Source organism: Pyrgilauda ruficollis, unplaced genomic scaffold (assembly GCF_017590135.1).
Source record: "Pyrgilauda ruficollis isolate IOZ18807 unplaced genomic scaffold, ASM1759013v1 scaffold288, whole genome shotgun sequence".
NCBI classification, from domain to species: Eukaryota; Metazoa; Chordata; class Aves; order Passeriformes; family Passeridae; genus Pyrgilauda; species Pyrgilauda ruficollis.
Window position 1 is genome coordinate 1 of NW_024524244.1, and position 22,944 is coordinate 22,944.

The window sequence follows — 22,944 nt, forward strand, 5'->3', positions numbered from 1 at the left end:
TGACTCGCAATTTTCATTTATAACACCTACCTTTTAGATACTATGATTAGTTTTACAGTTGGAAGAAGATGTGTAAAAATTTGGAAAATACTCAAATCCCTTAAAGACTACTTACATGTAAAAAAGAGATGGGAAGCATTACTTGACATGGACATAATAATAAAGACAGTTATCAAGGGATTGTGATGACTTAGCATTTCTATTTTACACCAATTCTCAAACACAATAAAACTGAATTTCATAATTTATTCAGAAGAGCACAGATCTGATTGTGTCTATTCTTACCGCAGTGCCTTTCTATGACAAAATATTGTGCCTATTTGAGCTGTGCTATATGATTCATTTATTGTGCTTGTAAAACAATCAGTTGGAAAAAAGACTAAATTGTTCAGAAAACACACTTAAAACACAAGGCTATTTACTTGTCTAACCTAAGTTTGACAAGTTTGGCTTATAAAGCAATTTTTCACATTTAGTTCTGCTTGTATTTAGATGGTCTTGTAACATCAGTAAGAGCGGCAAGCTCATATTGACCATGTATGTTAAGTGTAGGTCTTGAAAAACAGCACATATTCTTTCTATTTACTGCTGACCTGCAGGTACAGCCAGACAACACGAAGCCTCTGAAACAGCTCTGAGCAGAAGGTGACTGCCCCTCCCCTCAAGAGACGTATCTTCCCAATAATGCAAAGTGAGACAACTGGAACAGTAACACATGAAGGTGCTGTGAACAGTTGTTTAAGCTTATTCATTGTAATTTGTTTCTGCCCCAATTAGCATCACTAGGCACATACACTGGATCAGAGTGGTCACATTTTAGAGGCAAGAATCACCCAAAACTGTCCAGTCAAAGCATGGTAACGTACAGATTCTTAGCATTTTATCTAAATTGTTAATCATAGTCTGCAGCATCAGCATTGCCATCTAAAATAACCTGGCAAACTGCAAGCCAATCATAAGATTCTAAAGGTGGTGGGAAGGGATTAAAAATCTTTCAATGGTTAATTTTTCTTCCTGAGGATTCTTCTGGGTCCACTACTTCCACTACAGCGACCAATTCCTATTTCCTTCATGTGGGTGTCAGGGCACCCCAGACACAGTTTCTTTCAGACTTCAGGGAAAGCATGCTGCCAATAGTGGTAACTTTCCATCATTTAAGTATTTTCATCAAATGCCAAGGATCTTTCATACACCCTTGAAAAATCCCTTTGAAATCTAATTTCTCACCTAACACAGCTCAAATTTTTGGCATGAATTATCTATAGGGGTTCTAAAAGAGCATCTAAGATCTGTATCTGCTACCTCTAGTTCTTTAATTCTGTATATTCAGACAATGGTTTGTCAGTCAAGATGGGTCCCACACTCTACTGAATTATCTTGTCAGTTTTTGAGGTAGAAAAACGACAGAGCTGAGATAGAATTGAGGCAGTGAACTGAGGCACACACTCAGTGACTTGACTGCCCCTTACCACTTTGTTGTCTTTCAGGTTTTTGATTTCTACTGTTTAGCTCCACATCTCAGCTGATATACAATTAAAATTATGTTGCTTGCTGTCAGGTATCTCACTGAAATCTCTGCTTGCCTTGTGGCACATTAATTTCTCACTCTAAAATTCCCACTGTGCCTGTCACGGGTTCAGGGAACAGCTGAGGGCTAGCAAAGTAAGCTACAGTCATTGGCTTTCAATCCAATCAAGTTTTTATCTCCTTACCTCCTGAAGAAAGGGAAGGGAACTCATAATGTTCTTCTGTCCTTGGTAAGGGTCCAAATATCTCATACCATCCTCCACAAAATTCACACTAGCCATGTGTCCTGTCCAGCTTTGTCAGCTTCTATTTGCCCTTCACTTTCTTCTTGCACCAAGACTGTCTACCTGGCTGAGCTGGTGTCTAGTGTGTCTAGTTCTGCACTGCTAATCTGCTTTGCCAAACTATTTAGAGTGAACATTTTCTCCTGTTTTGCAATGAAAAACCTCTAATCACTGCTGCTTAGTATGGCTACTTTGAATAAATGACTAATGAATTGAAACAGACGTGACTTTTAAAAAAGACCAAACTGTCATTTCTGGCAGGAAATAGGATGGCAACAGAAATATCTCAGGTATCAAATGCAACTCAGCAAATCCTTGTAACTACTGTTGATAATTCCAAGTATTGTTTTCCTTTTACTCTGGTATTCTGAACAGTAACTTTCAGCTTGGTCTTTAAGATACCACATCTAGAAAGGAGCTTTGTTGTGACATTCTGCCTGCTGCACTCTGGCAGCAATGGGACAACTCATGTGCTTCCCCAGCCCAATGTACTTCTATCAGGACAGAGCACCCTGCGACTGTGATCTCCACAGAGATCTCCAGTGTCTTCACCTGCAGACTGTGAGCAGAACTCCCCGAGATCTGTCATAACTTAAGTAATTCTCTGTGTGGTTTTGTAGCTGAAGCTTCTTCTCTTGCCTGAAGCAACTCTTTTTCACACCTGCTAGTTTGCCCTCCCTCACTGAATATATGCCTATCTTCTCCACTACGTGTGAGGTCTTTGAAGTTGGTAACTTTAAAAAAAAAATTGTTTTACTAATCAAGCCATTATTTTTGACAGCATTAAACATTTTTTTAATACAAATGCATTCTGACAGCATTAAACATTTTTTTAATACAAATGCATTCAAACACCTTAGGGTGCAGGCAGTTCCTCTTGTATGAGCTATGAGCAGCAATGATATTTTAAAAACCCAGAACCGCAGCCTAATCTTGTTCCGTAGCCAGGATTTTTTAAATAAGGTGATTATAATTACATGCAGTCCCCTTTTCTATATGCCTGTTATGTGGAGTCTGAACAATGACTATTTTAAGAACTGAATTCTCAATACATACACATACAGGTTTAGAAAACCATGCCTATGACTTCTGCAACTAGATACTCATATGAATCACTTTTTTTTCCCTATTCACCTTCAGAAAGTGAAATTCAACTTCCAAAATCCCAATGTGAGCTATAAAATGAGCATTATTCAGCGAAAGATTAACAGCCACGTTTGATGATTTAGGGTGCTTATGTATTCTCAAGAACATAGGAAATCACACGTATTTATTACATACCTTATAAAAGGTCGTGTTACAGCCAGAATTGTCCTGATAAACCATGATGGATGAACAATTATAAATGACTTCAAATTCTTCCGTAATCTAAATAACAAAAGCAATAGTTAGAAAAGCAAAAAACCCCACAAAAGATAAAGAAACATCAAACACAGTAAGCCCTGCCATACAGGAGAGTTACAGAAACGGACACCCTTTAAAATACTGGCTGTGGATCAGACAGCAAAACACCACTTACCGTCGATCAATCATCTGGTAGCATTTTTTCATCCAACCCAATCCAGGCATCCTTCTTCTTGGTGTTGCTCCATTCAAGTAGACAATCATATAGTCTTCAGCTACCATCAGCTCTAAGGTACTGATTACATATCTGATAAAAGTACAGATGTCAGTGAGCATATACTGTACACTATCTGATTGAGCCCAAACTAAATGAGGCTATTAGGAATAAATGAAGGCAGATTGAACACTTTATGACAATCTTTTAAACAAAAGCAAACATTCAGCACTGATCACAATGGTACCTGTACATACACAGCTAGAAAACCACAGTCTTACCTGAGTCTTCAAAAATATGTGGCTTCCTTACAATAACAGAGTTTTGTAGTGAGTTTTCAAGTATCACTGGTGAATTTGTTTTTTCTTAAAAAGTAATTAAATCAGGAAATTTTGCAAGGGAGAACATGGCATCATGTGAAGTCCTAGGAACTTCTGAAATTAACTCTTGAGAAACTTCTATTCACTATTTAATCACCAAGTTTGCTCAATACAATAATAAAAGGTGTCAGAAGATACTTGTTTATACTTCGTGTGATCCTTACACTCCTGCTATCAGTCTGTGATAAGTACAAATACTTTGACAGTCAAGCCCAAGAAAACCTGACATCTGATGGAACAGAGCACTCCAGGACATCACTTCATTTTGCCTGCAAAACACTCCCGACACCCATTATCAGACAGTGCTCTTGGGGCCAAATGCATTCTACTTAGAAGAGCACACTACTCATTCAAATAAGAAGATGGTTTTAAATTCTTGTTTGGGACTATCTATGCAGATGATCTACTCAGAAGTCCCTACCTCATTAGGGAGCTGATCATCACAGGAATGTTCAAATTGTTCTCTCTACTATCCAGCCTCAAGGCATGCCAATGTAAAAACTAGAATGCAAAACCACAAGTCACACCTTAAAACCCTGAATGCCTGAGTGCACTCACTACAAAAGGCAGCTCTATCCCTAAGCATAATGGCCCCTTTCAGAGTTGTATGGGAATGCCTCACAATCTAATCTGACCCTTAAATTCCTGAGGATGCAATATCTTTAGAAGAATTGTAGGAAATCTAGTTCTCACCAGAGAGTGGTACTTTACCTTGGGCATAAAGTAGGCAGCATTAACTAGACCAGTTCCATGCATTTGGTAAATCCCATCTAAATCACTACCCCCTCAATGCTCATTCTTGTGTTGTCAATGCTCCTTGCAGTTGTGCATTCCCTGCTTTTGCCTCACATTTGTGAAGGCTTATGTTTAACAGTGATATAAGAAAGCAAGGGATTGCATGGACATTCTGATGCATAAAGCTTCATTTCATAGCTACTTCAGCGAAACTACTATTTGACAGGTTGTAAGATTAGCCCTTCCCACAGGGCAGAACATCTAATGCTTTAAAGGCACTTAACACTGAAACATAAAAGTTTGTAAGGACAGGTGTGTAAGTACATATTAAAATACTATAAGAGTTTCAGGAATGGAACACGACAGTCTAAAACGGGCAAGTTATTGACAAAAATGTCAAATTATACTTCTCTAATAATTTATTATTTTATAATAATGGCAATTTCTTCATCATTTGGAAAGATGGACAGAAATTTTCTCATTGACTAGAACAACGGAATCACGCAGAAACAAAGTGCAGGTTTTGTTTTCAAAGTGTAGTTTTTCAAATTGAGATTATTTTTAAAAATTTTAATCTCTGGACTGGCTTTACTCTGACTTCCAGGCAGCCACAAATTAAACAGTAGATTTTTTTAATGTGGTTCTGCATTAGCTACAAAAACTGCTGTAGAAGCTTTTCCAAGCATTTTCACACAAATTCAGCCCTTCAAAGACAATTTTACATAATTAGTCAATATAAAAAAATAGGAAGAAGATAATTGGAAATGTGAAAGGAATTCAGATGGGAAAGGAGCTACTGAGGACAATTGTTAATCAGAAGCTAGAGGTAGTTTATATGCTACCAGAAACATCCTGTGTAAAAAAAGAGATTCAGTGGTTTGCAGGTCTCTCCAGATTTCTATGTAATTCAATAGTAAAGAATTACCAAATATTTAAAAATATCAGTTACTGTATTTAGCAAACTGTTGCACTCCCTCTATTTCCATGCAGACCTAGAATGGAAACAAAGAGTTGAACTCCTTTTTCTTGTAGAGAGCCAACCGTCTACAAGCCTTAAAATAAGCTGCAAGTTCACAGCCAACATGAGAGTTCATTTATATTATTACTCCAGAAAAAGGGACTTACAAAATTGACTTCAGCAATATCCTTAAGCCATGTGGCTCTTAAGGCTTTCTCTGCAAAGTTAATTTATCACCAGCTCTATCTGAACAATGGTCTTGGGTGAAGACAAAGAACAACTATTGAATGTCAGTCATGGTTACAGTCAGCTTTGTTCCTTACTTATCATGTTAAAACCACTGAAGTAATTCCTTCCTCTCTTCTAAATCACTGGGCATTGTGTGTATCAGTTACTGTAGATGACACTGAGTTCTTAGAGGCTCTACCAGGCAAACGATACCACCTGTTCTGACCAGAAACTAAAACACTGAGTCTTGATTTTCACACATAGAGATAATGTTAAAGGCACTGGCTGCCAACAAGTGCATCTTCACAGGCTGGAATATTAAGGAGACCTGGGTCTGTGCTCTCAGTGCCTTGTAAGCTGCAAATGGCAAAGGCCGGGTCTCCTGCTGGCTTTAGAAAAATACTGCATTTTACCACAGAAAACATTGGAATGACTGATTTTTTTAACAGCTGTAAGTGAAAGTAGCTGAAGGCACTTCAGAAGAGCGTTGCCTTCAAAATTTTGGGCTGCCAAACCAATTGCTATTAGGAATAACTTCCCTGTATTAGATTTGGGGTTATGTGGCCAAATTTGTGTCCTGCCCAACTGGTCCCTGCCACTTCTAGCTGAATTAGAAGCAGCTGGAGTCAGGAAGCATAGTTAGAGATGCTGGTGTCAGCAATTGCCATTTATCCTGCTTTTAAAAAGCAAGTGTCAAAAAAAGGCCCAGTAACTCCTAAACCAAAGACAGCATATATTAAAAATATGTCCAGGGATACGTCCTAATAATAAACAATGAACAGTAAAAAACAGTCTAAGCCCCTGCTGACTGCTCTCAGCAAGACCTGGAAATGATTAGTCAAACAGTGTAAAGACTGTAGCCCCAGCAAGGTGAAGATATCGCACTCCTTGGCTTTTAGAGAGATACTGACAGTCAGATTTAGTCCTGACAAATACACCTTAATTTGGGAAGGTGAGTAGGTAAAGGATACCAAAATAATACTCTGAGCAGTTTATCTAAAACTGCTATTTTCCTTGTCACTCCCCTTCTAATGGCCAAAATTACCTCTTAAGGAAAGACAGGTTACCTCTCACTGCATAATTCTGAGTACTAACTCAAAAGACTTTGCCACATTGCTCACATATCACTCACAGGAAAAGATTTTCCATGACATAGTTGTAATCAGTTCGACTGCTGTCTGGCAAGAAGCATGCTGCGAACACAATGATAGCATTCAGACCATCACCATAGTATCCTGTGGAAAAAAAAATGAAAATGCATTTTTATCTTTGTCAAAGGCTTTTAACAGGATAATTTTTTTTTAATCCTCTAATAAAGCTACTATGTCTACTGCTGAAGCATCATTTTGGTATGAATGCTTCATACTAAAGGCCTGAAAATATATGAACTATCATAAAATGATAAAGAAGTTGGATAGTCAGCTAAGGTGAATCCTCAAAAACCACATATAAACTACTAGTAAAGTTTTTACAGTGACCAGCAAAAAAGCTTTTTAAGGCTTCTACTTCTGGTTCATTGCAGCTCTATGGCAATCACGTACTGAATGCTCACCTCAGAGTGAGGAATAAGGAGCTGAAGAAAATATCCTACACTTGTTGTCCTGCATCATTTGAATTATGTTCAGCAAAGTCTGAACATAATCCAATCCAATGCTGGCCTGTGCAGCTCCAATGGCTTTAGACCATTACAATTATGACTGCACTCCACTATTCCTTAAAAGCTCCTGGGGAGCAGTTAAATCCTTTGCTGCAAGTTTTGTTTACATTACTTTTTAACCTTCAATGCTCCAATTGTCCCATACTGGCATTCTCTGGGCTGCATCACTGCCTAATGATAGCTGTTAATCTTCAAAGCTGTAGCACTACCATTCCAGGGCGCAGCACAGTTGCTTATTATCCAAAAAAGTATGTTTCCTTTTCATGATAGATTAATATTGGTTAATCTTCTCCACAACCCTTTGCAGCTGCCATGGATTTTCTGTACTTTCTATATTATTATCATAAATAATAAATAATACTCCTGCATTTCAGTTGAAAGTTTTGCTTAAAGGATACATGCAATAAGGAGGGAATTTATAAAGATGCCGTAGGAATGTCTGTAGGTAGATAGCACTAGTGATGCAGAGACAGAAGACAGATATACTCAGAGAACACTCAAAAACCTTTTGAGTCTAGAAAAAACAGACAATAAGGGAGAGATGATAATATTTTTGAAGGCAACTTCAATTCCCCTCAGGAATATGTTTTCATGACAAAAATTAAAGGCTAATACTAACACTTAAACAATCTTTGCTAAAAGAGATTCTAAGACTTTTACAGTGCTTTCTGGATACTAGAGAGCAATATCCAAACCTAACTAAAGTGCTTATGGAACTCAAGTCTAGTTTTCAGCACACATTATTATTCAGCTAGATCATTTGGAATTGTGCTGGTTTTGGCTGGCAGAAAGTTAGTTTTCTTCACAGTGGCAAGTATGGGGATGTAGTTTTGATTAGCACTGAAATCAGGTGGCTGATAATATAGAGATGTTTTTGTTATTGCTCTGCAGTGTTCACAAAGCATCAAGACTTTTTCTGCCTTTCATTCTGCCCCCCACCACTCCGACAGCAGGCTGAGGATCCACAAGAACTTGGAAGGGGAAGGGGATACTGCCAAGACAGCTGACTCCAACTGACTACAGGGATATTCCAGACCATATGGCATCATGCTCAGCAGAGGAAGAAGGAGGAAGTAGGAGGGGACATTTGGAGTGATGGCCTTTAACTTCTCAAGTGTTTTGTGTGATGAGGACCTGCTCTCCTGGAGATGGCTGAATACCTTCCTGTCTTTGGGAAGAAGTGAATGAATTTCTGGTTTTGCTTTGCTTGTGAGCATAGGTTTTGCTTTATGTATTAAATTGTCCTTATCTCAACCCAGACTTTACTCGTTCTTACTCTTCTGATTCACCATGTGGGAGTGAGTGACTGACTGCGTGGGGCTTGGCTGCCAGCTGGGTTTCAACAACAACAAGAAAAAGTATTTCTCTCCCCCTCCGGTTTACAAATAGGGAAATAGGGAGGACAATTCTTTCCTTCCATAAATTTAATAACATTTAAAAAGACTTTATACTAAAGCAATCTGTCCAGCTGGCAGGCACAGGAATTTGGCAGTAAGAGCACATTATGGCAGGTGCATCCACTAAATTACACAGCACAGTTTGCAGTTCATGGAAAGCAAAACAATTATGTGCAGATGCTAACTAGCAACACACAGAAGAAAAATCCACAGATAAATCTAAGCCACTTTTTCTCACACATGCTTGAAGAGAAGGAATGTTCACCCTAGGGACAAGTGTATTTTAATCCATCACTAAAAGCCAGTAAAAGCCGTTTGCCCAAAATCTCAGTTAGCCTAAGCAAAGCAAAAGATCTCTAAAGAATTTCTCCATTAGCATATATTGAAGACAGTCTCAAACCTAGGCTGCCAAAGCTACTCTCCCCTTTCCTATTTTGTAGCTACCACCTAGATTCTGTGTTTGCTATTATCTGTCATTTGGTAGGGAGGAATGTTCAGTAGATCTTTGAATCATCAATAAATGCTTGACTTGACTTCCTATTGACTAATTTTAGTCAGAAACTCTCATTATTCTTGAGATTAAAGAAAAGACTCCTGGCCCTCTAAACACTCCACTGAAGTACTGCCAAAGGGCCTTGCTGCCCCTTTCCGTATGAAACTGTTCGAGTTGTCCGAAGTTTTCCACGTTAGATGCAACAATGTGATTTTGTTTCCTTGACTTCAATCTGCCACTTTATTAATGCAGAATTTAATCCAGTCCTTAACTTACTTTGATTTGCCTAGATATCAGGAAAAAATTGCAGTTTAGCCAGCAGCAGGCTGAAACTTGTTGTTAAATCTTACACTTTTTGTTTTACAACAACTTAATGCTATTGACTAATAGCAAAACAACCTTTCAAAAGTAAAAAAAACCTAAATGCTCCTTATCTTACATTTGAGTGATCTAACAAAACGTCAGATACGTAAAATTTGAACTAGTATTATTTCATATTGAGAGGTCAGCTGAATTACATAGTCTCCCATTAAACACCGATTTTTCACAAAAGCTGATATAAACATAAACTTCAACATCTAGTAGGAAATATACACGGTTTTCCTGCAAATGCCTATTGACTAATCTACAGCACACAAAAATATATAAATAAACAACATTAGCAAGGCCCAAAAATATTTTGTGTTTGTTTCCTAAATTAAGTCATCTGGGTATGTTTGTTAAATTGAGTCTGAGGTGTCATCACATTGATAAAACTTTGATGGTAATGTTGTAGTAGAAAAATACTTGTTTGGAGGCCTAAACATCTTTATTAATTCTGGTTAAACCTTCAGTACACTGGCCACCATGAATACCTGTAGGCTAGCATTTAGCTGCTTTTAATGTAAAAATTAACCATCATTCATTTATGTAATTTTACCAGACAGAGGCTCAACACTGAAAACATTTTAACTTCAATATTTTAGTATCTTTAACTGATGCTGCAGATCAACAACACTGTGACAAAAGCATCCTCATATAAACTCATAAATCTTACCTCTGAGATGCTACGCTGCCTGTCTCAGTTTTTGCAAGAATTGAACACCTCATCTTAACCTAATACCTTGCTTAACAGATAGCAAAGAGTGTCCCCCAAAATTACAGAATCCAAAGATAATCCAAAGCTGAAACCAAGGAAAAGGCACTTAGAGCAATACTTACCCATTTGAATTAATTGATACATAAGTGTATTAGTAACACTGAAACTATAAATTCTCTGAGGAAGCTGGGTAGCAGATAAGAAAATGAAAAAATATAGCAAGCACATGGGGCCATTTTCCTACTTTAAATGTTGTCTTTGATATGTTATTTAATAGTTATTAACAAATTATGTATGAAGTCCCATAAACCAGTTCCTGGTGAAATGCTGCTGACAACTATAAATGGCAGAAAAATAGTATAAGGTGAGTAGCCATATGAATGGAAGCCCCAGGGAAAAGGATATTTTATCTTTTGCCACTCTACTTGTTTAGATCTGTGCAATCACATACATCATTCAGCAAATCACAGAGCATTATACTTCCTCACACAAAAGGTTTTGTCAAAACTCACCAAATAAAGTTTTCAAAATTTTATTTTGCTGTAGGTCAAAAGCTTTTTTCCTTGTCCCAGACAGTTTTACCCTGCAATGACCAGATTGTTCCTGACACATATGTGCCAGTATGCTGCTTCCAAAATAGCTTTAAATTTAAAATTCTTATTAGTCATTGCCACATTGAATTTAAAGCCTGGATGGTTTCAACCAAAGCTGAAAAATAAATTTTCTCTCCCCTTGTCAATAGGATAATGGAACAAAAATAAAAATAAATCATGATCAATAAAGCGTGAATTTTTTACATCAATTTAAAAAATGCTTACAGCTGCTCTTACCTCCATGTGAAATGACCTTTTTGTATGGTTCAATGACTTTCATATCAATTCTCTGTTCTTGTTCTCCAATAACCACTGTTCTCCATAACCTGTTGTCCTCTCGCTCCTCTTCAGCAGAATACTCAGGGATTGATTCAGACTCCTCCTGGGAAGCATCCTTAGCAGCAGTCTGCTCTTCTGAAAAGAAGAACTGTATATATTACCTCTTCCTGTTAAACCTCTAAATATTTTTGCTGCTACATACATTTGAGATGGATGACTGAAATTAACTGCATTTTTACAGTACTGGTATAAATTAGAGCAGAATGACCTATATTTGAAGTAAACTGTTCTTTCTAAAACATTATTCCGTCTCTGCAGTCATAAGAACAGAATTTGAATTGCAAGTCAGTAAGTGAAATAACAGTAAACAAAGATAGAGTGAGATACATAATGACATACACAAGAGTACACAAAAAGCTGCAGGTATTCTATTTGAAAATACTAACAAGATCTATGAGAATTAAGAATAAACTCAAAGGAGCAATTTTAATTGACAATAACTAAAGAACACAATGTTCCATAGCTGCCGTCAAACCTTTCTATGTGTTGGGTTACTACAGATGTGCCTCTCTGATTAAGGCTTCTTCTTGAACCACTCATATAAATCAAAGTATATTGCTCCTCAAAACACACTAGTTTATCATAAGAATTAAAAAAGTTACCTATGAAATCAGGAATATGAGAGTATACTGTATGTATACCACATATATTTACATAGAAGCTACAGGCACATATGCATACATGTACTAAACTATTACTTTGTAAAACTGAATTCTCCTATAAATCCTACCAATAATTTCACCAGATCTGTTACAAACACCAAGTTTCTCTAAGTCCACCAAAAAAGCTTCTAAAAAAGATAGGTTGAGCACATATTTATTGCAACAATAGGACTAACAAAGTCTGAATTTCTACCGCTGCCTGTCTTGTATTTTCTGTCCCTAATACAAAATATTATTACAGAATTATACTGGCAGAAGGTGCCCCTTTCTGAGGTAGATTCTCTTATGTGCAATGAAATCTGAGTCTATAAACAATTCTGTACTTTACCTAGTTCTTGCCCGATGGAATCCTGAAAGAAAGTGAAAGAAAGGAGGAATATTTCACCTCTTTCCTCACTAAATAGCCAATGAGTTAAAAACATACTCAAATGAAATTGTATTAATGGTGGAAACAGGGATGGAAAATCAAGAAATATATACATGTGCAAATATAGTGTGACCATGCAAGCCTTTTTTCCTTAAAAACTCGAAAAGAGTTTGAGGAGATCTAAGGTTGGAAAAAAGGACAGTCTGACAAAAAGTGGGGTTTTTTCAAGTATAGTACTTCAAATTGGTTTAACAGTTGCTGCTCAGCAAATTATATACTGAGGAATTGAAGAATATACTTATGCCTTTCTCAGGGCACAATCCTCATGATATTTAATAACACCATTCAGCTTCGAAATACCACATATTCTGTGGCACTGGGAATAAGCTTACAAAATGCATAACCCCACTACCTCCAAACCCAGGTATCTGAATGCAATTTTTTATGTTGTCAGTTTTGCAAAGGTACTGTTGGTAGAAATATGAAAATTACATGCATACAGTCAAGTTATACAAACTTTGAGAGGCCACTGCAGGGCAGCCCATTCCGGTAAGGGTCTCCAAGGACACTATTTTGCAGCTCAGGTACTTTTAGAATAGACAGATGGGATTATCAACACAGCCTATAAAGTCTGTCTGGTCAGCTGATTCCTTGTCAAGTACAAAGAACATGACTGCGGCAGAAAAGCGTAGCTGGCGGAACAAACTTTAATAAAAAGAGGCTGGGCTACATACATGGCTGACCAATGTTGAAATTGTGTTTGGGGTTTTTTTTTTTTTTTTTTTTTTTTTTTTTTTTTTTGGTTTGGTGAAACTTAAGAAAATAAAAAAATTACTAAACCCTGATAAAATTTACAATGTTGAAATTGGACACATGAATTATTTTTTAATAGAAATGGTACTAGATTGCCTCTTCCTGATGAAGTAGCTCTCCTTTACTGCCTGGACTGTTGATTTTGCAAAGAAAGATGCACCAGTGTGAAATTCAGAAAGGAAATAAATATCTGCAGAAAAAATAATAAATATTCGTACTTTATAAGTATGCTGATTGGAGAAAAGGCCTTCACTGATACTCATATATGGTTTTCAGAAACGGAATTTTTATGTCATCTAAATAAATACTAATAAAAAGCTCATTTTAGAAACTAGCATGGCTTGTAAAGGGAATGTTGAATGTATGGTATTAGTGACTAAAAAGACCCACCCCATGAAACTGATGATCAATCAATCTCTGAACAAGTCAGGTGCTAGTTCAAGACAAGTACTTTAGTATTTCTGCTCTCATCTTTCACGCATATTGCAGTTGTGATAATTGTTCTTCACCATTCATTTGAAAAAAGGAGCCTCAGTATTAACTTATAATACAGAGACATTTTTCAGTGATGAGGTGAACTCCTGAACCATGGTAAGAGTCTTGCTTTTCTCAGTTGTCTTTTGTAGTTCAAAGGGACCTTCAACAGTCTGATCATGACAAAAGTCACTGTTCTTTCTGGTCTCAGCAGCTATGTTTTTCTCAGTATTTACTTTTCTGGGTTTGGCAGCAGTTAGAAGCATTGAACTGTGGGAGATTGCTGGTAACATCATGACGAGTGCATACCAGCTAATAGTAGAGTACAGGAGTACAAAGATAACAAAGGCTATTTACCATGCAAATAAGCCATTCTGCACTGGTTCTTGTAACTATAATCTTAGCTATCAGATTAACATTACATACAGCCAACTTCTTTTATTTTTGGCTTATTTAGTTAAAATGTTGGGGGTTTTTTTTTGGTCTTTTCTATTCTTTTCATGGCTCATCTCAGTGGAAGATATTTTTACTATTAACTATCTGAAATAAAACTACACAACCATATACATGTCACCAAAACCAGAGGGACCCTGAGCTCTTCTGACTTAAGCATTTGGAGAAATTGCTCCTGACTTAAGCATTTGGAGAAATTGGTCTAACTTTAAGAACTGAACGAATCATCATATTTAGAAAGTAGAAAATGGGAGGAAATGCCACCAATACAGCTGCTATGAAAATCACTGGAGCTGAATTTAACTACTTGGGGGTTTAAAGGAAATGTCTGCTCTACTGCAGACAAGAGACATTTTCTCTCACATGGTGGTCACAACAGTGAAACCATGTGAGACTGTGTGTGTGTGTTAGTTTTAACCCTCACTATAAAATCTTCTAACTATCAAGCAACTCATCACCACACTCTGCATCTACCCATAAGGAAATCAGCCTTCTCATGAGAAGTAACGTTAGAGATGCTAATGCATGATTGAGTACACAACAGTGCCTCTCTGGCAATATCACTTAAAATAATGCAACTGTTCTTGTATGCTCCAGAAACCTCACTAGCATTAGGGAAAATAAATGCATGGGAAAATTCAGTTTGAACTGATCAATTTTTAAAGTTTCTTTCTGCTCTTGCCTGTAAAATGTTTACACTTGTTTTCCCCTCAAATAGCTTGTGATCTGTTTGTGTTTACATCAGCAATTACATTACAGTTCTTACATGTTTATGTTTTATAAGGTACTAGCAAGGAACAGGAAACACCCTATTTTGAACACCATGAAACTAAGCAAACTGAGTAAAACTTCTACATCATATTTCTCCACCAAAAAATCATTAATACATGAAGAAAGAATGAAGTTTCCATTGCACACTTCAGGGTGCATCTGTATTGTACAGCTAGCCCTGCTGAGAAAGGACATTAAAATTAGTGGAATAAGGAATTCTGTTCTTCCATCATCATCTGAGCTAGCTTTATTATGCTATCCACATACCTTCCATACGTCAGCTTTTCAACCATGGGAATAAAAAGCAGACCTTTCTTCCTAACAAAAGACCTCTCAGCACGTTATGTCTACCTCACTTATATACTGCAAGACCTTTGGTGCAGCCAACATATTTTCCACAAAGTCATATTCCTAAATATGACCGATGTAACTGTACTCTAGAGCTGGCCAGAGCTGCAAGAAGCTGCAGTTAGCTACAGCACTATCCACAGCAACAGTTAGCTGCTCTCTCTTTCTTGAACAGTTGTTTTCAGGCAAGTCCTGTGGTACTGGACAAAGAAAGGACTTGGAATTTCATTCTCCCTAGGTAGCTGCTCTTACTTTATTAATTCAGTTGAACTATTTCTTTCTGCACTCTGAATAAACAGAAGGATAATACTTTACACAGGAGGAATAAAAAAAAATAGCAGACAGTAAAAATACCTGGATGCCTAGCATTGATGAACCCTACATTTACAATCTAGAATATTACCTTGTCCAGCGTATTCAAAAGAGTCAGCTTCATCAGGAGTGTCAAGGTCATCTACATTAATGTCAATTTCATCAGGAGTATCCAAATTATCATCAGACAATATAGACCCTTCGCTCTGATCCAATGACAGATTGATGTTTGGAGCAGTGAGCTTTATCCTTCTGGGTTGGGAACCATTAAGATCAAGCGAATTAGGAGGTTCTGAATAAAAGGAAAAAAAAAAAATAAAAAGAACTGTATCTACTCCGCATAGAATTAATCTCTCAGGTATTTGAAAACTAACTTTAAACACCCTGGGACAGATCAATGCTAGTAACACCATGACATTTAAGACCATCTAACACAAAACACAAATATTAGCATTAATGTTTTATGAAATGAAACAAAAATCTACAGGAGCAGCAAATGTAGTTCAGAGCTCTTTAACTATGCTAAACCCACATACACTTTTTTGCAGTCATCAAAAAAAAAAAAAAGGTTTTGAACATGCTCTGACCCACAATATTTAAGAGTTTAAAGGGCAAATACAAATCACTTGAGTTATGAATCAAGACATTGCTGAGTCATGGTAAAATTTGTACGAGTTAAAAGCCATTGTAAATATATTTTTTTATGCACTCACTGCTAATTTACAGATACTTACATCTTCAGCTTTAAATATATAATACCTTACTCAATACAGTAACAAATAAAAAAATCTCTGAGTCTCTTAATCAGTCTTAAATATAAGTATTATTCAACAAGACGAGAGCTAGATATATCTTTGCTCCTTGCCTCTGCCTTGTACAGCACAATTCAAATTGTTCTGTCTAACGCAGTTCACTTAGACAGCGGTCAATTACAAAATAAATAATACAGACTATTAAAATTTTCCAAGGACTAAACAAGTGGTAACAATGCCCAAGAGAAAATGTCACACTGTAATTATCATTTCTCAAGTGAAGAAGAAAATTGACTAAATAAAGGAAACTCAATGCTTTTTTCTTTTTAACACTGAACTGATTCTTTACCAGCACAGAAATATCATTCTCACTGCATAATTAAAGGCCACAGGAAAAAGATACAATTAAGAAAATGAGCAAGAGCTTCTCTCACCAGGTCTCATCTCCGTAGAACTGGGGCTCAGTACACCCTCAGCTAAGGGGATGTCCATTCCCATATCCTCTTGTACCAACCTGAGAGGTAAATATAAAGTATGATCTTAAAGAGATGTACAGCTCAAGATCCTATATAGAACTGAAATTTCCTCCAACATAGCCAGTTCAGAAGTCTGATTACAAAACTGATGCTGCAAACAGCAATATTTCTCATTTTACACAAATGAAGTTGGTCTTTGGTTATCAAGCGAACGGCATCATTGCAAGGAGCTGCAGCTACTCTTTGTAAAACAGTATATTCATGACTGTATACACAGTTACTGTATAGCAAAAATGAGTAAGTTTTCCCTTTTTTGATATCATGTGTAGCTTACAGTAATTCTGATCCAAACCAGTAATACTAATGCAGGTAATCTGACACACTGAAAAAGTTCCGAAAGTAAAAAAGTGAGAACCAAATTACATCACAGATTTTCAAAGATTAAATTGTTGCAAATATCTTACCTAGACCCCATTTTTATGTAAGTAAATATTAGAAATTACTTTTAACATACATACATACCTACAGACATACCCACATATATAAGAAAAGGAAAAGGCACTAAGTGGTGAAAATAGCAACCAAGATAGTTAAACGTTTACTTGAAAACAAGTTGACTTGAACCATTTTTATATCTACTTGTTATTTAAATATTTTACTAAGTACTTGCTGGAAGAATGGTTCAAATGCAAATAGGAAACAACATTATACATTTTCAGGACACTTTTAACAGCTACAAAACTATCTTCAAATGCATGACTTCAAGAGAGCTTCATTTACTTTATCGTAATACTTGTAGCATTTATTCTGCACTGCTGTTACAAAATGTGTTTTCTTTTTTTTTTTCCTCACAAAAGCTGAAGAACAGACCCTTCTTAGAGTACTTTGACCAACAGAACTGTGATGAGATCAAAGCTGGTAGTTTTCCCTGCAACAGCAACAGCTAACTGTGTTTTGAATGATTCAAGTGACTCAGCTGAACAGATCTGAATAGGTGTGGCTTATAGCTCTTGCAGTGTCTTCCTGCCTTCACTTTTCCAATGAGGAGGATTACCCTCATTATTTGATTGTGTCCAGACAAGACTCTTTGGTCAATCACTGTATCAAAGTAGGAGTATAGTTTCTGTGATTTCTAGTTATTTCATATAAATTGTATAAAAATGTGCATATTTAGGGCTGCCAAAGGCTTTACTGTGCCTAAAGTTGAAAAAGATCTTTACTTCAAGCCCCATGAGATGAAATTCCCAGTACAGCCCAACAAACTAGTCAACTCAGAATTTTCAATGAAACCATAGAGAGAACACAGTTTAAAACTATGGTCAAACATGTTTGTGCTGCTCAGCTTACAACCAAGCCTTGTATCTTAATAAAAACTGATTTTATTAATTTTGATTTTATCCCCACATACTGTATAGTATGACTTTCATAAACACAGAGATGAACAGCTTAATGATTTTTACAAAACATATCAATTCTTGAATGTGTTTAATTACTGTCAAAGAAGGCTTGAAACACTTTCTCTTAGGATACACAAGAGAATAGTGAAGGAATTTGATCAAAGTATCCTTTTTCATGAATAAAATCAAGGCACAAATTGCCCGTAAATTACCAGTTCCTTTTCCCCCCATACTCAGTACAATTATCTGTATTCAGAAGTACTGAATACCACCACAACTTACACAGATAATGTAAATAAATCATTAGAGTCTTTGGCTTTTTTTTTTTTTTTTGAGGTTTTTATACCATCCATAGTAAAATATGTGTAATGAAGTCTGAGTCATTCATTTGAACTAACTAGAGAAAAACGCTAATTAAAAAGAAGAGCTGTAAGTAACAGCTGGCTGTAGTGGAAAGGGTGTGGGGAGAGTATGAATATTTCTAACCCATTTTAAATTCAGATATGTATTTTATGTGGGGCTATATTAACCTTCTAAATTAAAAAAAAAAAAAAAAAAAAAAAAAAAACCAAAAAACCAACCAAAAAAAAAAAAAACCCCCACCAAAAAAAACCAAAAAAAACCAAAATACCATGAAGAGTTCTTCAATTAAACCAGCTCAGGATTTGTCAGATGATGACTTATGAGTACTGAAGGGTTTATATTTTGGTTGAAAAGAACAGAATTTTTGTACTGTCATTCAAACAATTAATTTGTGGTATTTCTTACAGCTTTATCAGACCAAAGGGCATTTCCTTACCTGCACAACCTTTGGAAATTACTGGAGGAAATTATTTGAAAGGAAATATTCAAAGCTGTGTGAAGAGGAAGGTAGAGCAGGACAGTGAAATTTCAGGCTTTCTGTATTAAAATGAGAGACACTTTTCTCTGTATAAAACAAAAAATTTGTTTAAGAATGAAGTTCATATTTTCCTCTGTATGAAAAGAGTATGACTGAGTTTTATACACTCTATGCCTACAGAAACAGTGACAATTATAATCTGAAAGAAAGCAATTTCCCACAAGTAATTTACAAATCTAGAGCTGCTTAATGTTTTTGCAATGCCCAAAACAGAATTATCCTAAATCATGATGTTTCTAGGACTGCCTCAAGACTGCTTTTCTCCCTGTGGCATCCTCTTTTTATTTTTTTTCCAACACATATGTACTTGTGTTGGTATTGTTGCTTTCTCTAGGGCCCCTTACACTTTCACAACAAAATTTTGAAGTATTTTTCTGCTTTCAATGGGACTACTGCAGCTGAGTTAAACCAGAATTTTTTATCATATTTGTGAAGAACAGTACATTTCTAGGTATTAAAAGCTGCATGTGAAATGCGTGTTTGAATTTTTTATAAAATTCAGCTACAAGCAGTATAACTCAAAAAATATCCCTACTACTGGATTACAGTTAAACAGCATCAGGATTTGTTGGAGAATTTCTAACTTTATTTTGTTGACATAGTGTTTTTAATGTCAAAAATCTGTACTGTTCATATTGGGTTATTAAACTTGGAACATAAGACTCTCTGGTCCTACAAGAGCTGGGTCAAAGCAGGCATTTAAAAAGTCCAGTTGCCAAAAGCTGTTGCTGACACGAGGTTCTCCATTTTATCTTCAATTACATAAAATGCTATTGCCTTTCAGAAGCTTTTTAGCAGAGATTAGGTTTCCTGGTTTTCTTTTTTTTTGTTTGTTTGTTTGTTTTTTTAAAATTGTGTCAGGTTCTTATGTACTGTCAAAACCAGGCAATAGGCTTTTTGGAGAAGAGAAAGTCTGCCTTGGGAGCTAGTCTTATTTTTCCAAATCCTCTGTGCTTTACCCAAAGACATTAAAGATTCCTTGCCAGACACACACACCTTCAGCTCAGGGAAAGTTCAATATTTCACTCAAAAATTAATGGGCAATATAGGCACATTTAAAATTGTATTTAAATGTCTGTGATACTGTGCCTCAACATATGGCTTCAGAACTGCTGTCACTAAGAGAATGAGTAGGATATGGATGAAGATTTTTTTCTATAGACGCTGCTTCACATTTTCTGACGGATTTTGAGAGCATGTTATGGTGAGCAGCTCAGCACCTTGCAGAGCAGAAGCTCTCAACAGACCTCAGCAGGAACCCTAGCAATGGAAGTCAGACTCCAGAAACTTTAAAATAGGCAACTACCTCCTCTTCCTTTCCCACAGACTACTTCACATGCTTCCAAAATTCTGGCTTATAAAATTCTTTGCCTTGCCATAAGGGTGCAGCTTATAACATGGATGATGTGGACAAAAATATTAAGGACAGATATTTTTTTAATCCCCTTTTAATCAATGCTTCTACTGAAGAAATAAATTAAGTTACTTTAGAAAGCCCATTCTAATCAGGTATGATTTACTGGATTGATAAAAAACGGATCTTGGAACAGAGGTCAAAGTCAATTAAGGTTTTTTGTGTCATAAATGACTTCTTTTATGTTGTACACAGACCAGTCATTTAAGGATCAGCTGCACTGGGAATCAAGTTACTGATTATTTGCTCTGATATTCAGGTCTATGATCTCTCTCAGAAGCAGCTGAACCCCCCTCATTTCTCAAAGGTGGAACAGAGACAGATACCAAATTCATTTGAAAGGAGGAGAGGCAGGAGGCTGAAATACTTTCCTTGCTCTTTCTTTGGTTCAGACATTCTTACAACTCAGTAAGTTAATAATCTTTAAATAATTCTTAATGCCCTCTCAAATCAGTATTTCTCAAAATTAAAGTTTTCCTTCCTGACTTTTCTAGGTACAGCAGCATTCTGCTATTTTGGAAAGAGCAGTTTTGAATATTCACAGCAATATGTCATAATCCCTATGGGCTGTGTTGCCTCACCCTTGTGTCATCTGTGATCTATCACCAGTTTCCCAAGTTGCTCTGCAGCTATCATTATCAAGAAGTTAATTTCTTTAGTCTAAAACAAGATATCCTTCCAATGCACTGCTCTGAATAAATACATACAATGTGCAAAAGAGATCAACATTAATCCAGTTGTGACTGTCACCACAATTTATTCACCAGCTGGACTTCAAAATGTATACATTTTCTCATTTTCTTTACTCATCATTGCAGATGTTTAATCTGAAGTGGATCCCACAACTGCCAGGCACTTTTCCTAGATAAGAAAATCATGTTTCCTCCTGTTCCCTTTACACAGAGAAATAATTTTTTTCTTAAATTTTCACACGATGTCAGAAGTTTTTTTATAAAGTTTCAAAACATGATGAGTCAAAGAAATGACATGGATGAAATCACCTCTGTGCATATTAATATATGCTTGGTTTGAATACTAAATGTGAAGAGGGGATATGAAGTGCAGTGGAAAGTGGTCAGTCAGAGGCTAGACATTCAGGCTTTTTTCATCTTCTCAAATTCCACACCTTATGCAGGTATACCCTGGTTTTGGATGAAGTAAGCATCCTGCTGATAGCCCACTTTCTCACTAATTTTGCAGAAAAATTGAGCTGCATTGAAGAATAATGCAGGAAGTGAAATTTTAAGTACAAAAACAAGTAGGGGAACTTAAACTCATTGAGTCACTTTTGCAGCACACAGTCAGAACAAAGTTCTTCTCCTTTGAACCCATCCCATCCCCACCCTGTGACACCACCCTTATGCAAGTACTGAGCCCAGGAAAACAGAAAGGAGAGTTTGAGGGACTGGATATGAGAGTATTTTCCTTGGAAGGTATGAAAAAGCCCTTGGTATTTATCAAGTAATGCCTGCCTACTGAGTCTCAGCACAGCTTTGTCTGAAAGTGCCTTAGCATTAAGGAGGGTTAAATGTTTTACCAGAGTATGCAGTATCTTGTGTAAAGCCATCTCTGGCCTGCTTGGTGGGTCTCACATAATTTTGATCACCCCATCTGGAAGATGTCTAACTTCTTTCAGACAAAACAAGAATTCCTTCCTATTAAGAAGCAGTAAAAAGCCTTAGAAGAACCTAAAGCAATTGTTCAAACACTCCACAAACTGCAATTTACATCAAGGATATGTTTATGCAAAATGTTTTCTTAATTGCTTCATTCCTCTTCAGTTTACAATTATAGAAATGCAGATAAATATGTTACCAAATACATGATTTACAAGGCGTGCTTTGCCATCACCCATCTCTGTAGCGACCTGTCATGGTTTAAGCTGAGCTGGCAAATAAGTACCTCACAGACACTCATCCACTTTCACCCAGCCCAGTGGGATGGAGTGGAGAATACAAAGTTAGCCTTAGGATTTCAGTGAGGAACAATACAATTGCTCAACACTCACCAAGCCATGCCAAACTCCATCCCTGCGCCAGGATCAGTCCCCCTTTTGCTTGGTAACTCCCCAGATTATACACCAGGCATGATATTCTATGATCAGCGTGGGTCAGCTGCTCCAGCTATGCTTCCTCCTGGCTTCCTGTGCACCTGCTTGCTTGCAGGTCATGAGACACCAAAACTGTCCTTGACTTAGGGTAAACATTACTTAGCAGCAACTAAAACATCAGTGTGTTATCAACATTACTCTCATACTGAATCCAAAACACAGCACTGCACCAGCTGAGGAAAAATGAACTCTATGCCAGTCAAAACCAGGACATTACTCCAACATTCATCCCACTTCCTATAAAAGAACAGCAAAACCCATTCTGTTAGCACAATTTAACACTCGACATATTATTTCATTAAGAAAAAAACACCTGTTTTGCTGTTTCACATTTACATCCAAACAGCACATCTTTCCGTTCTTTCACAGATTCCACAACTGTGGCTTGTAATTTCTGCACCATTTCTGTTCAGACCATCACTACAACAGCATTTTTAAAAAGAAAGCAAATGTCTACTTCCTACTTT

At 36.7% G+C, this 22,944-nt stretch overlaps 1 protein-coding gene across 1 annotated transcript in view; it reads right to left on the bottom strand.

Annotated features, from left to right (window-relative positions):
- Positions 1-593: 593 nt before the first annotated feature.
- Positions 594-22,944, bottom strand: part of LOC121356149 (protein prune homolog 2-like) — a gene marked incomplete at its 3' end in the record, with an annotated part of 120,760 nt that continues 98,409 nt past the window's right edge. Inside the window, exons 10-16 of the mRNA XM_041472263.1 lie at positions 16,614-16,693; positions 15,519-15,719; positions 11,126-11,302; positions 6,803-6,905; positions 3,331-3,462; positions 3,093-3,179; positions 594-700 (exon numbers count right to left, since the gene is read on the bottom strand). Coding sequence (XP_041328197.1) covers positions 594-700; positions 3,093-3,179; positions 3,331-3,462; positions 6,803-6,905; positions 11,126-11,302; positions 15,519-15,719; positions 16,614-16,693 — 887 coding nt within the window. The remainder of the gene's footprint in view (positions 701-3,092; positions 3,180-3,330; positions 3,463-6,802; positions 6,906-11,125; positions 11,303-15,518; positions 15,720-16,613; positions 16,694-22,944) is intronic.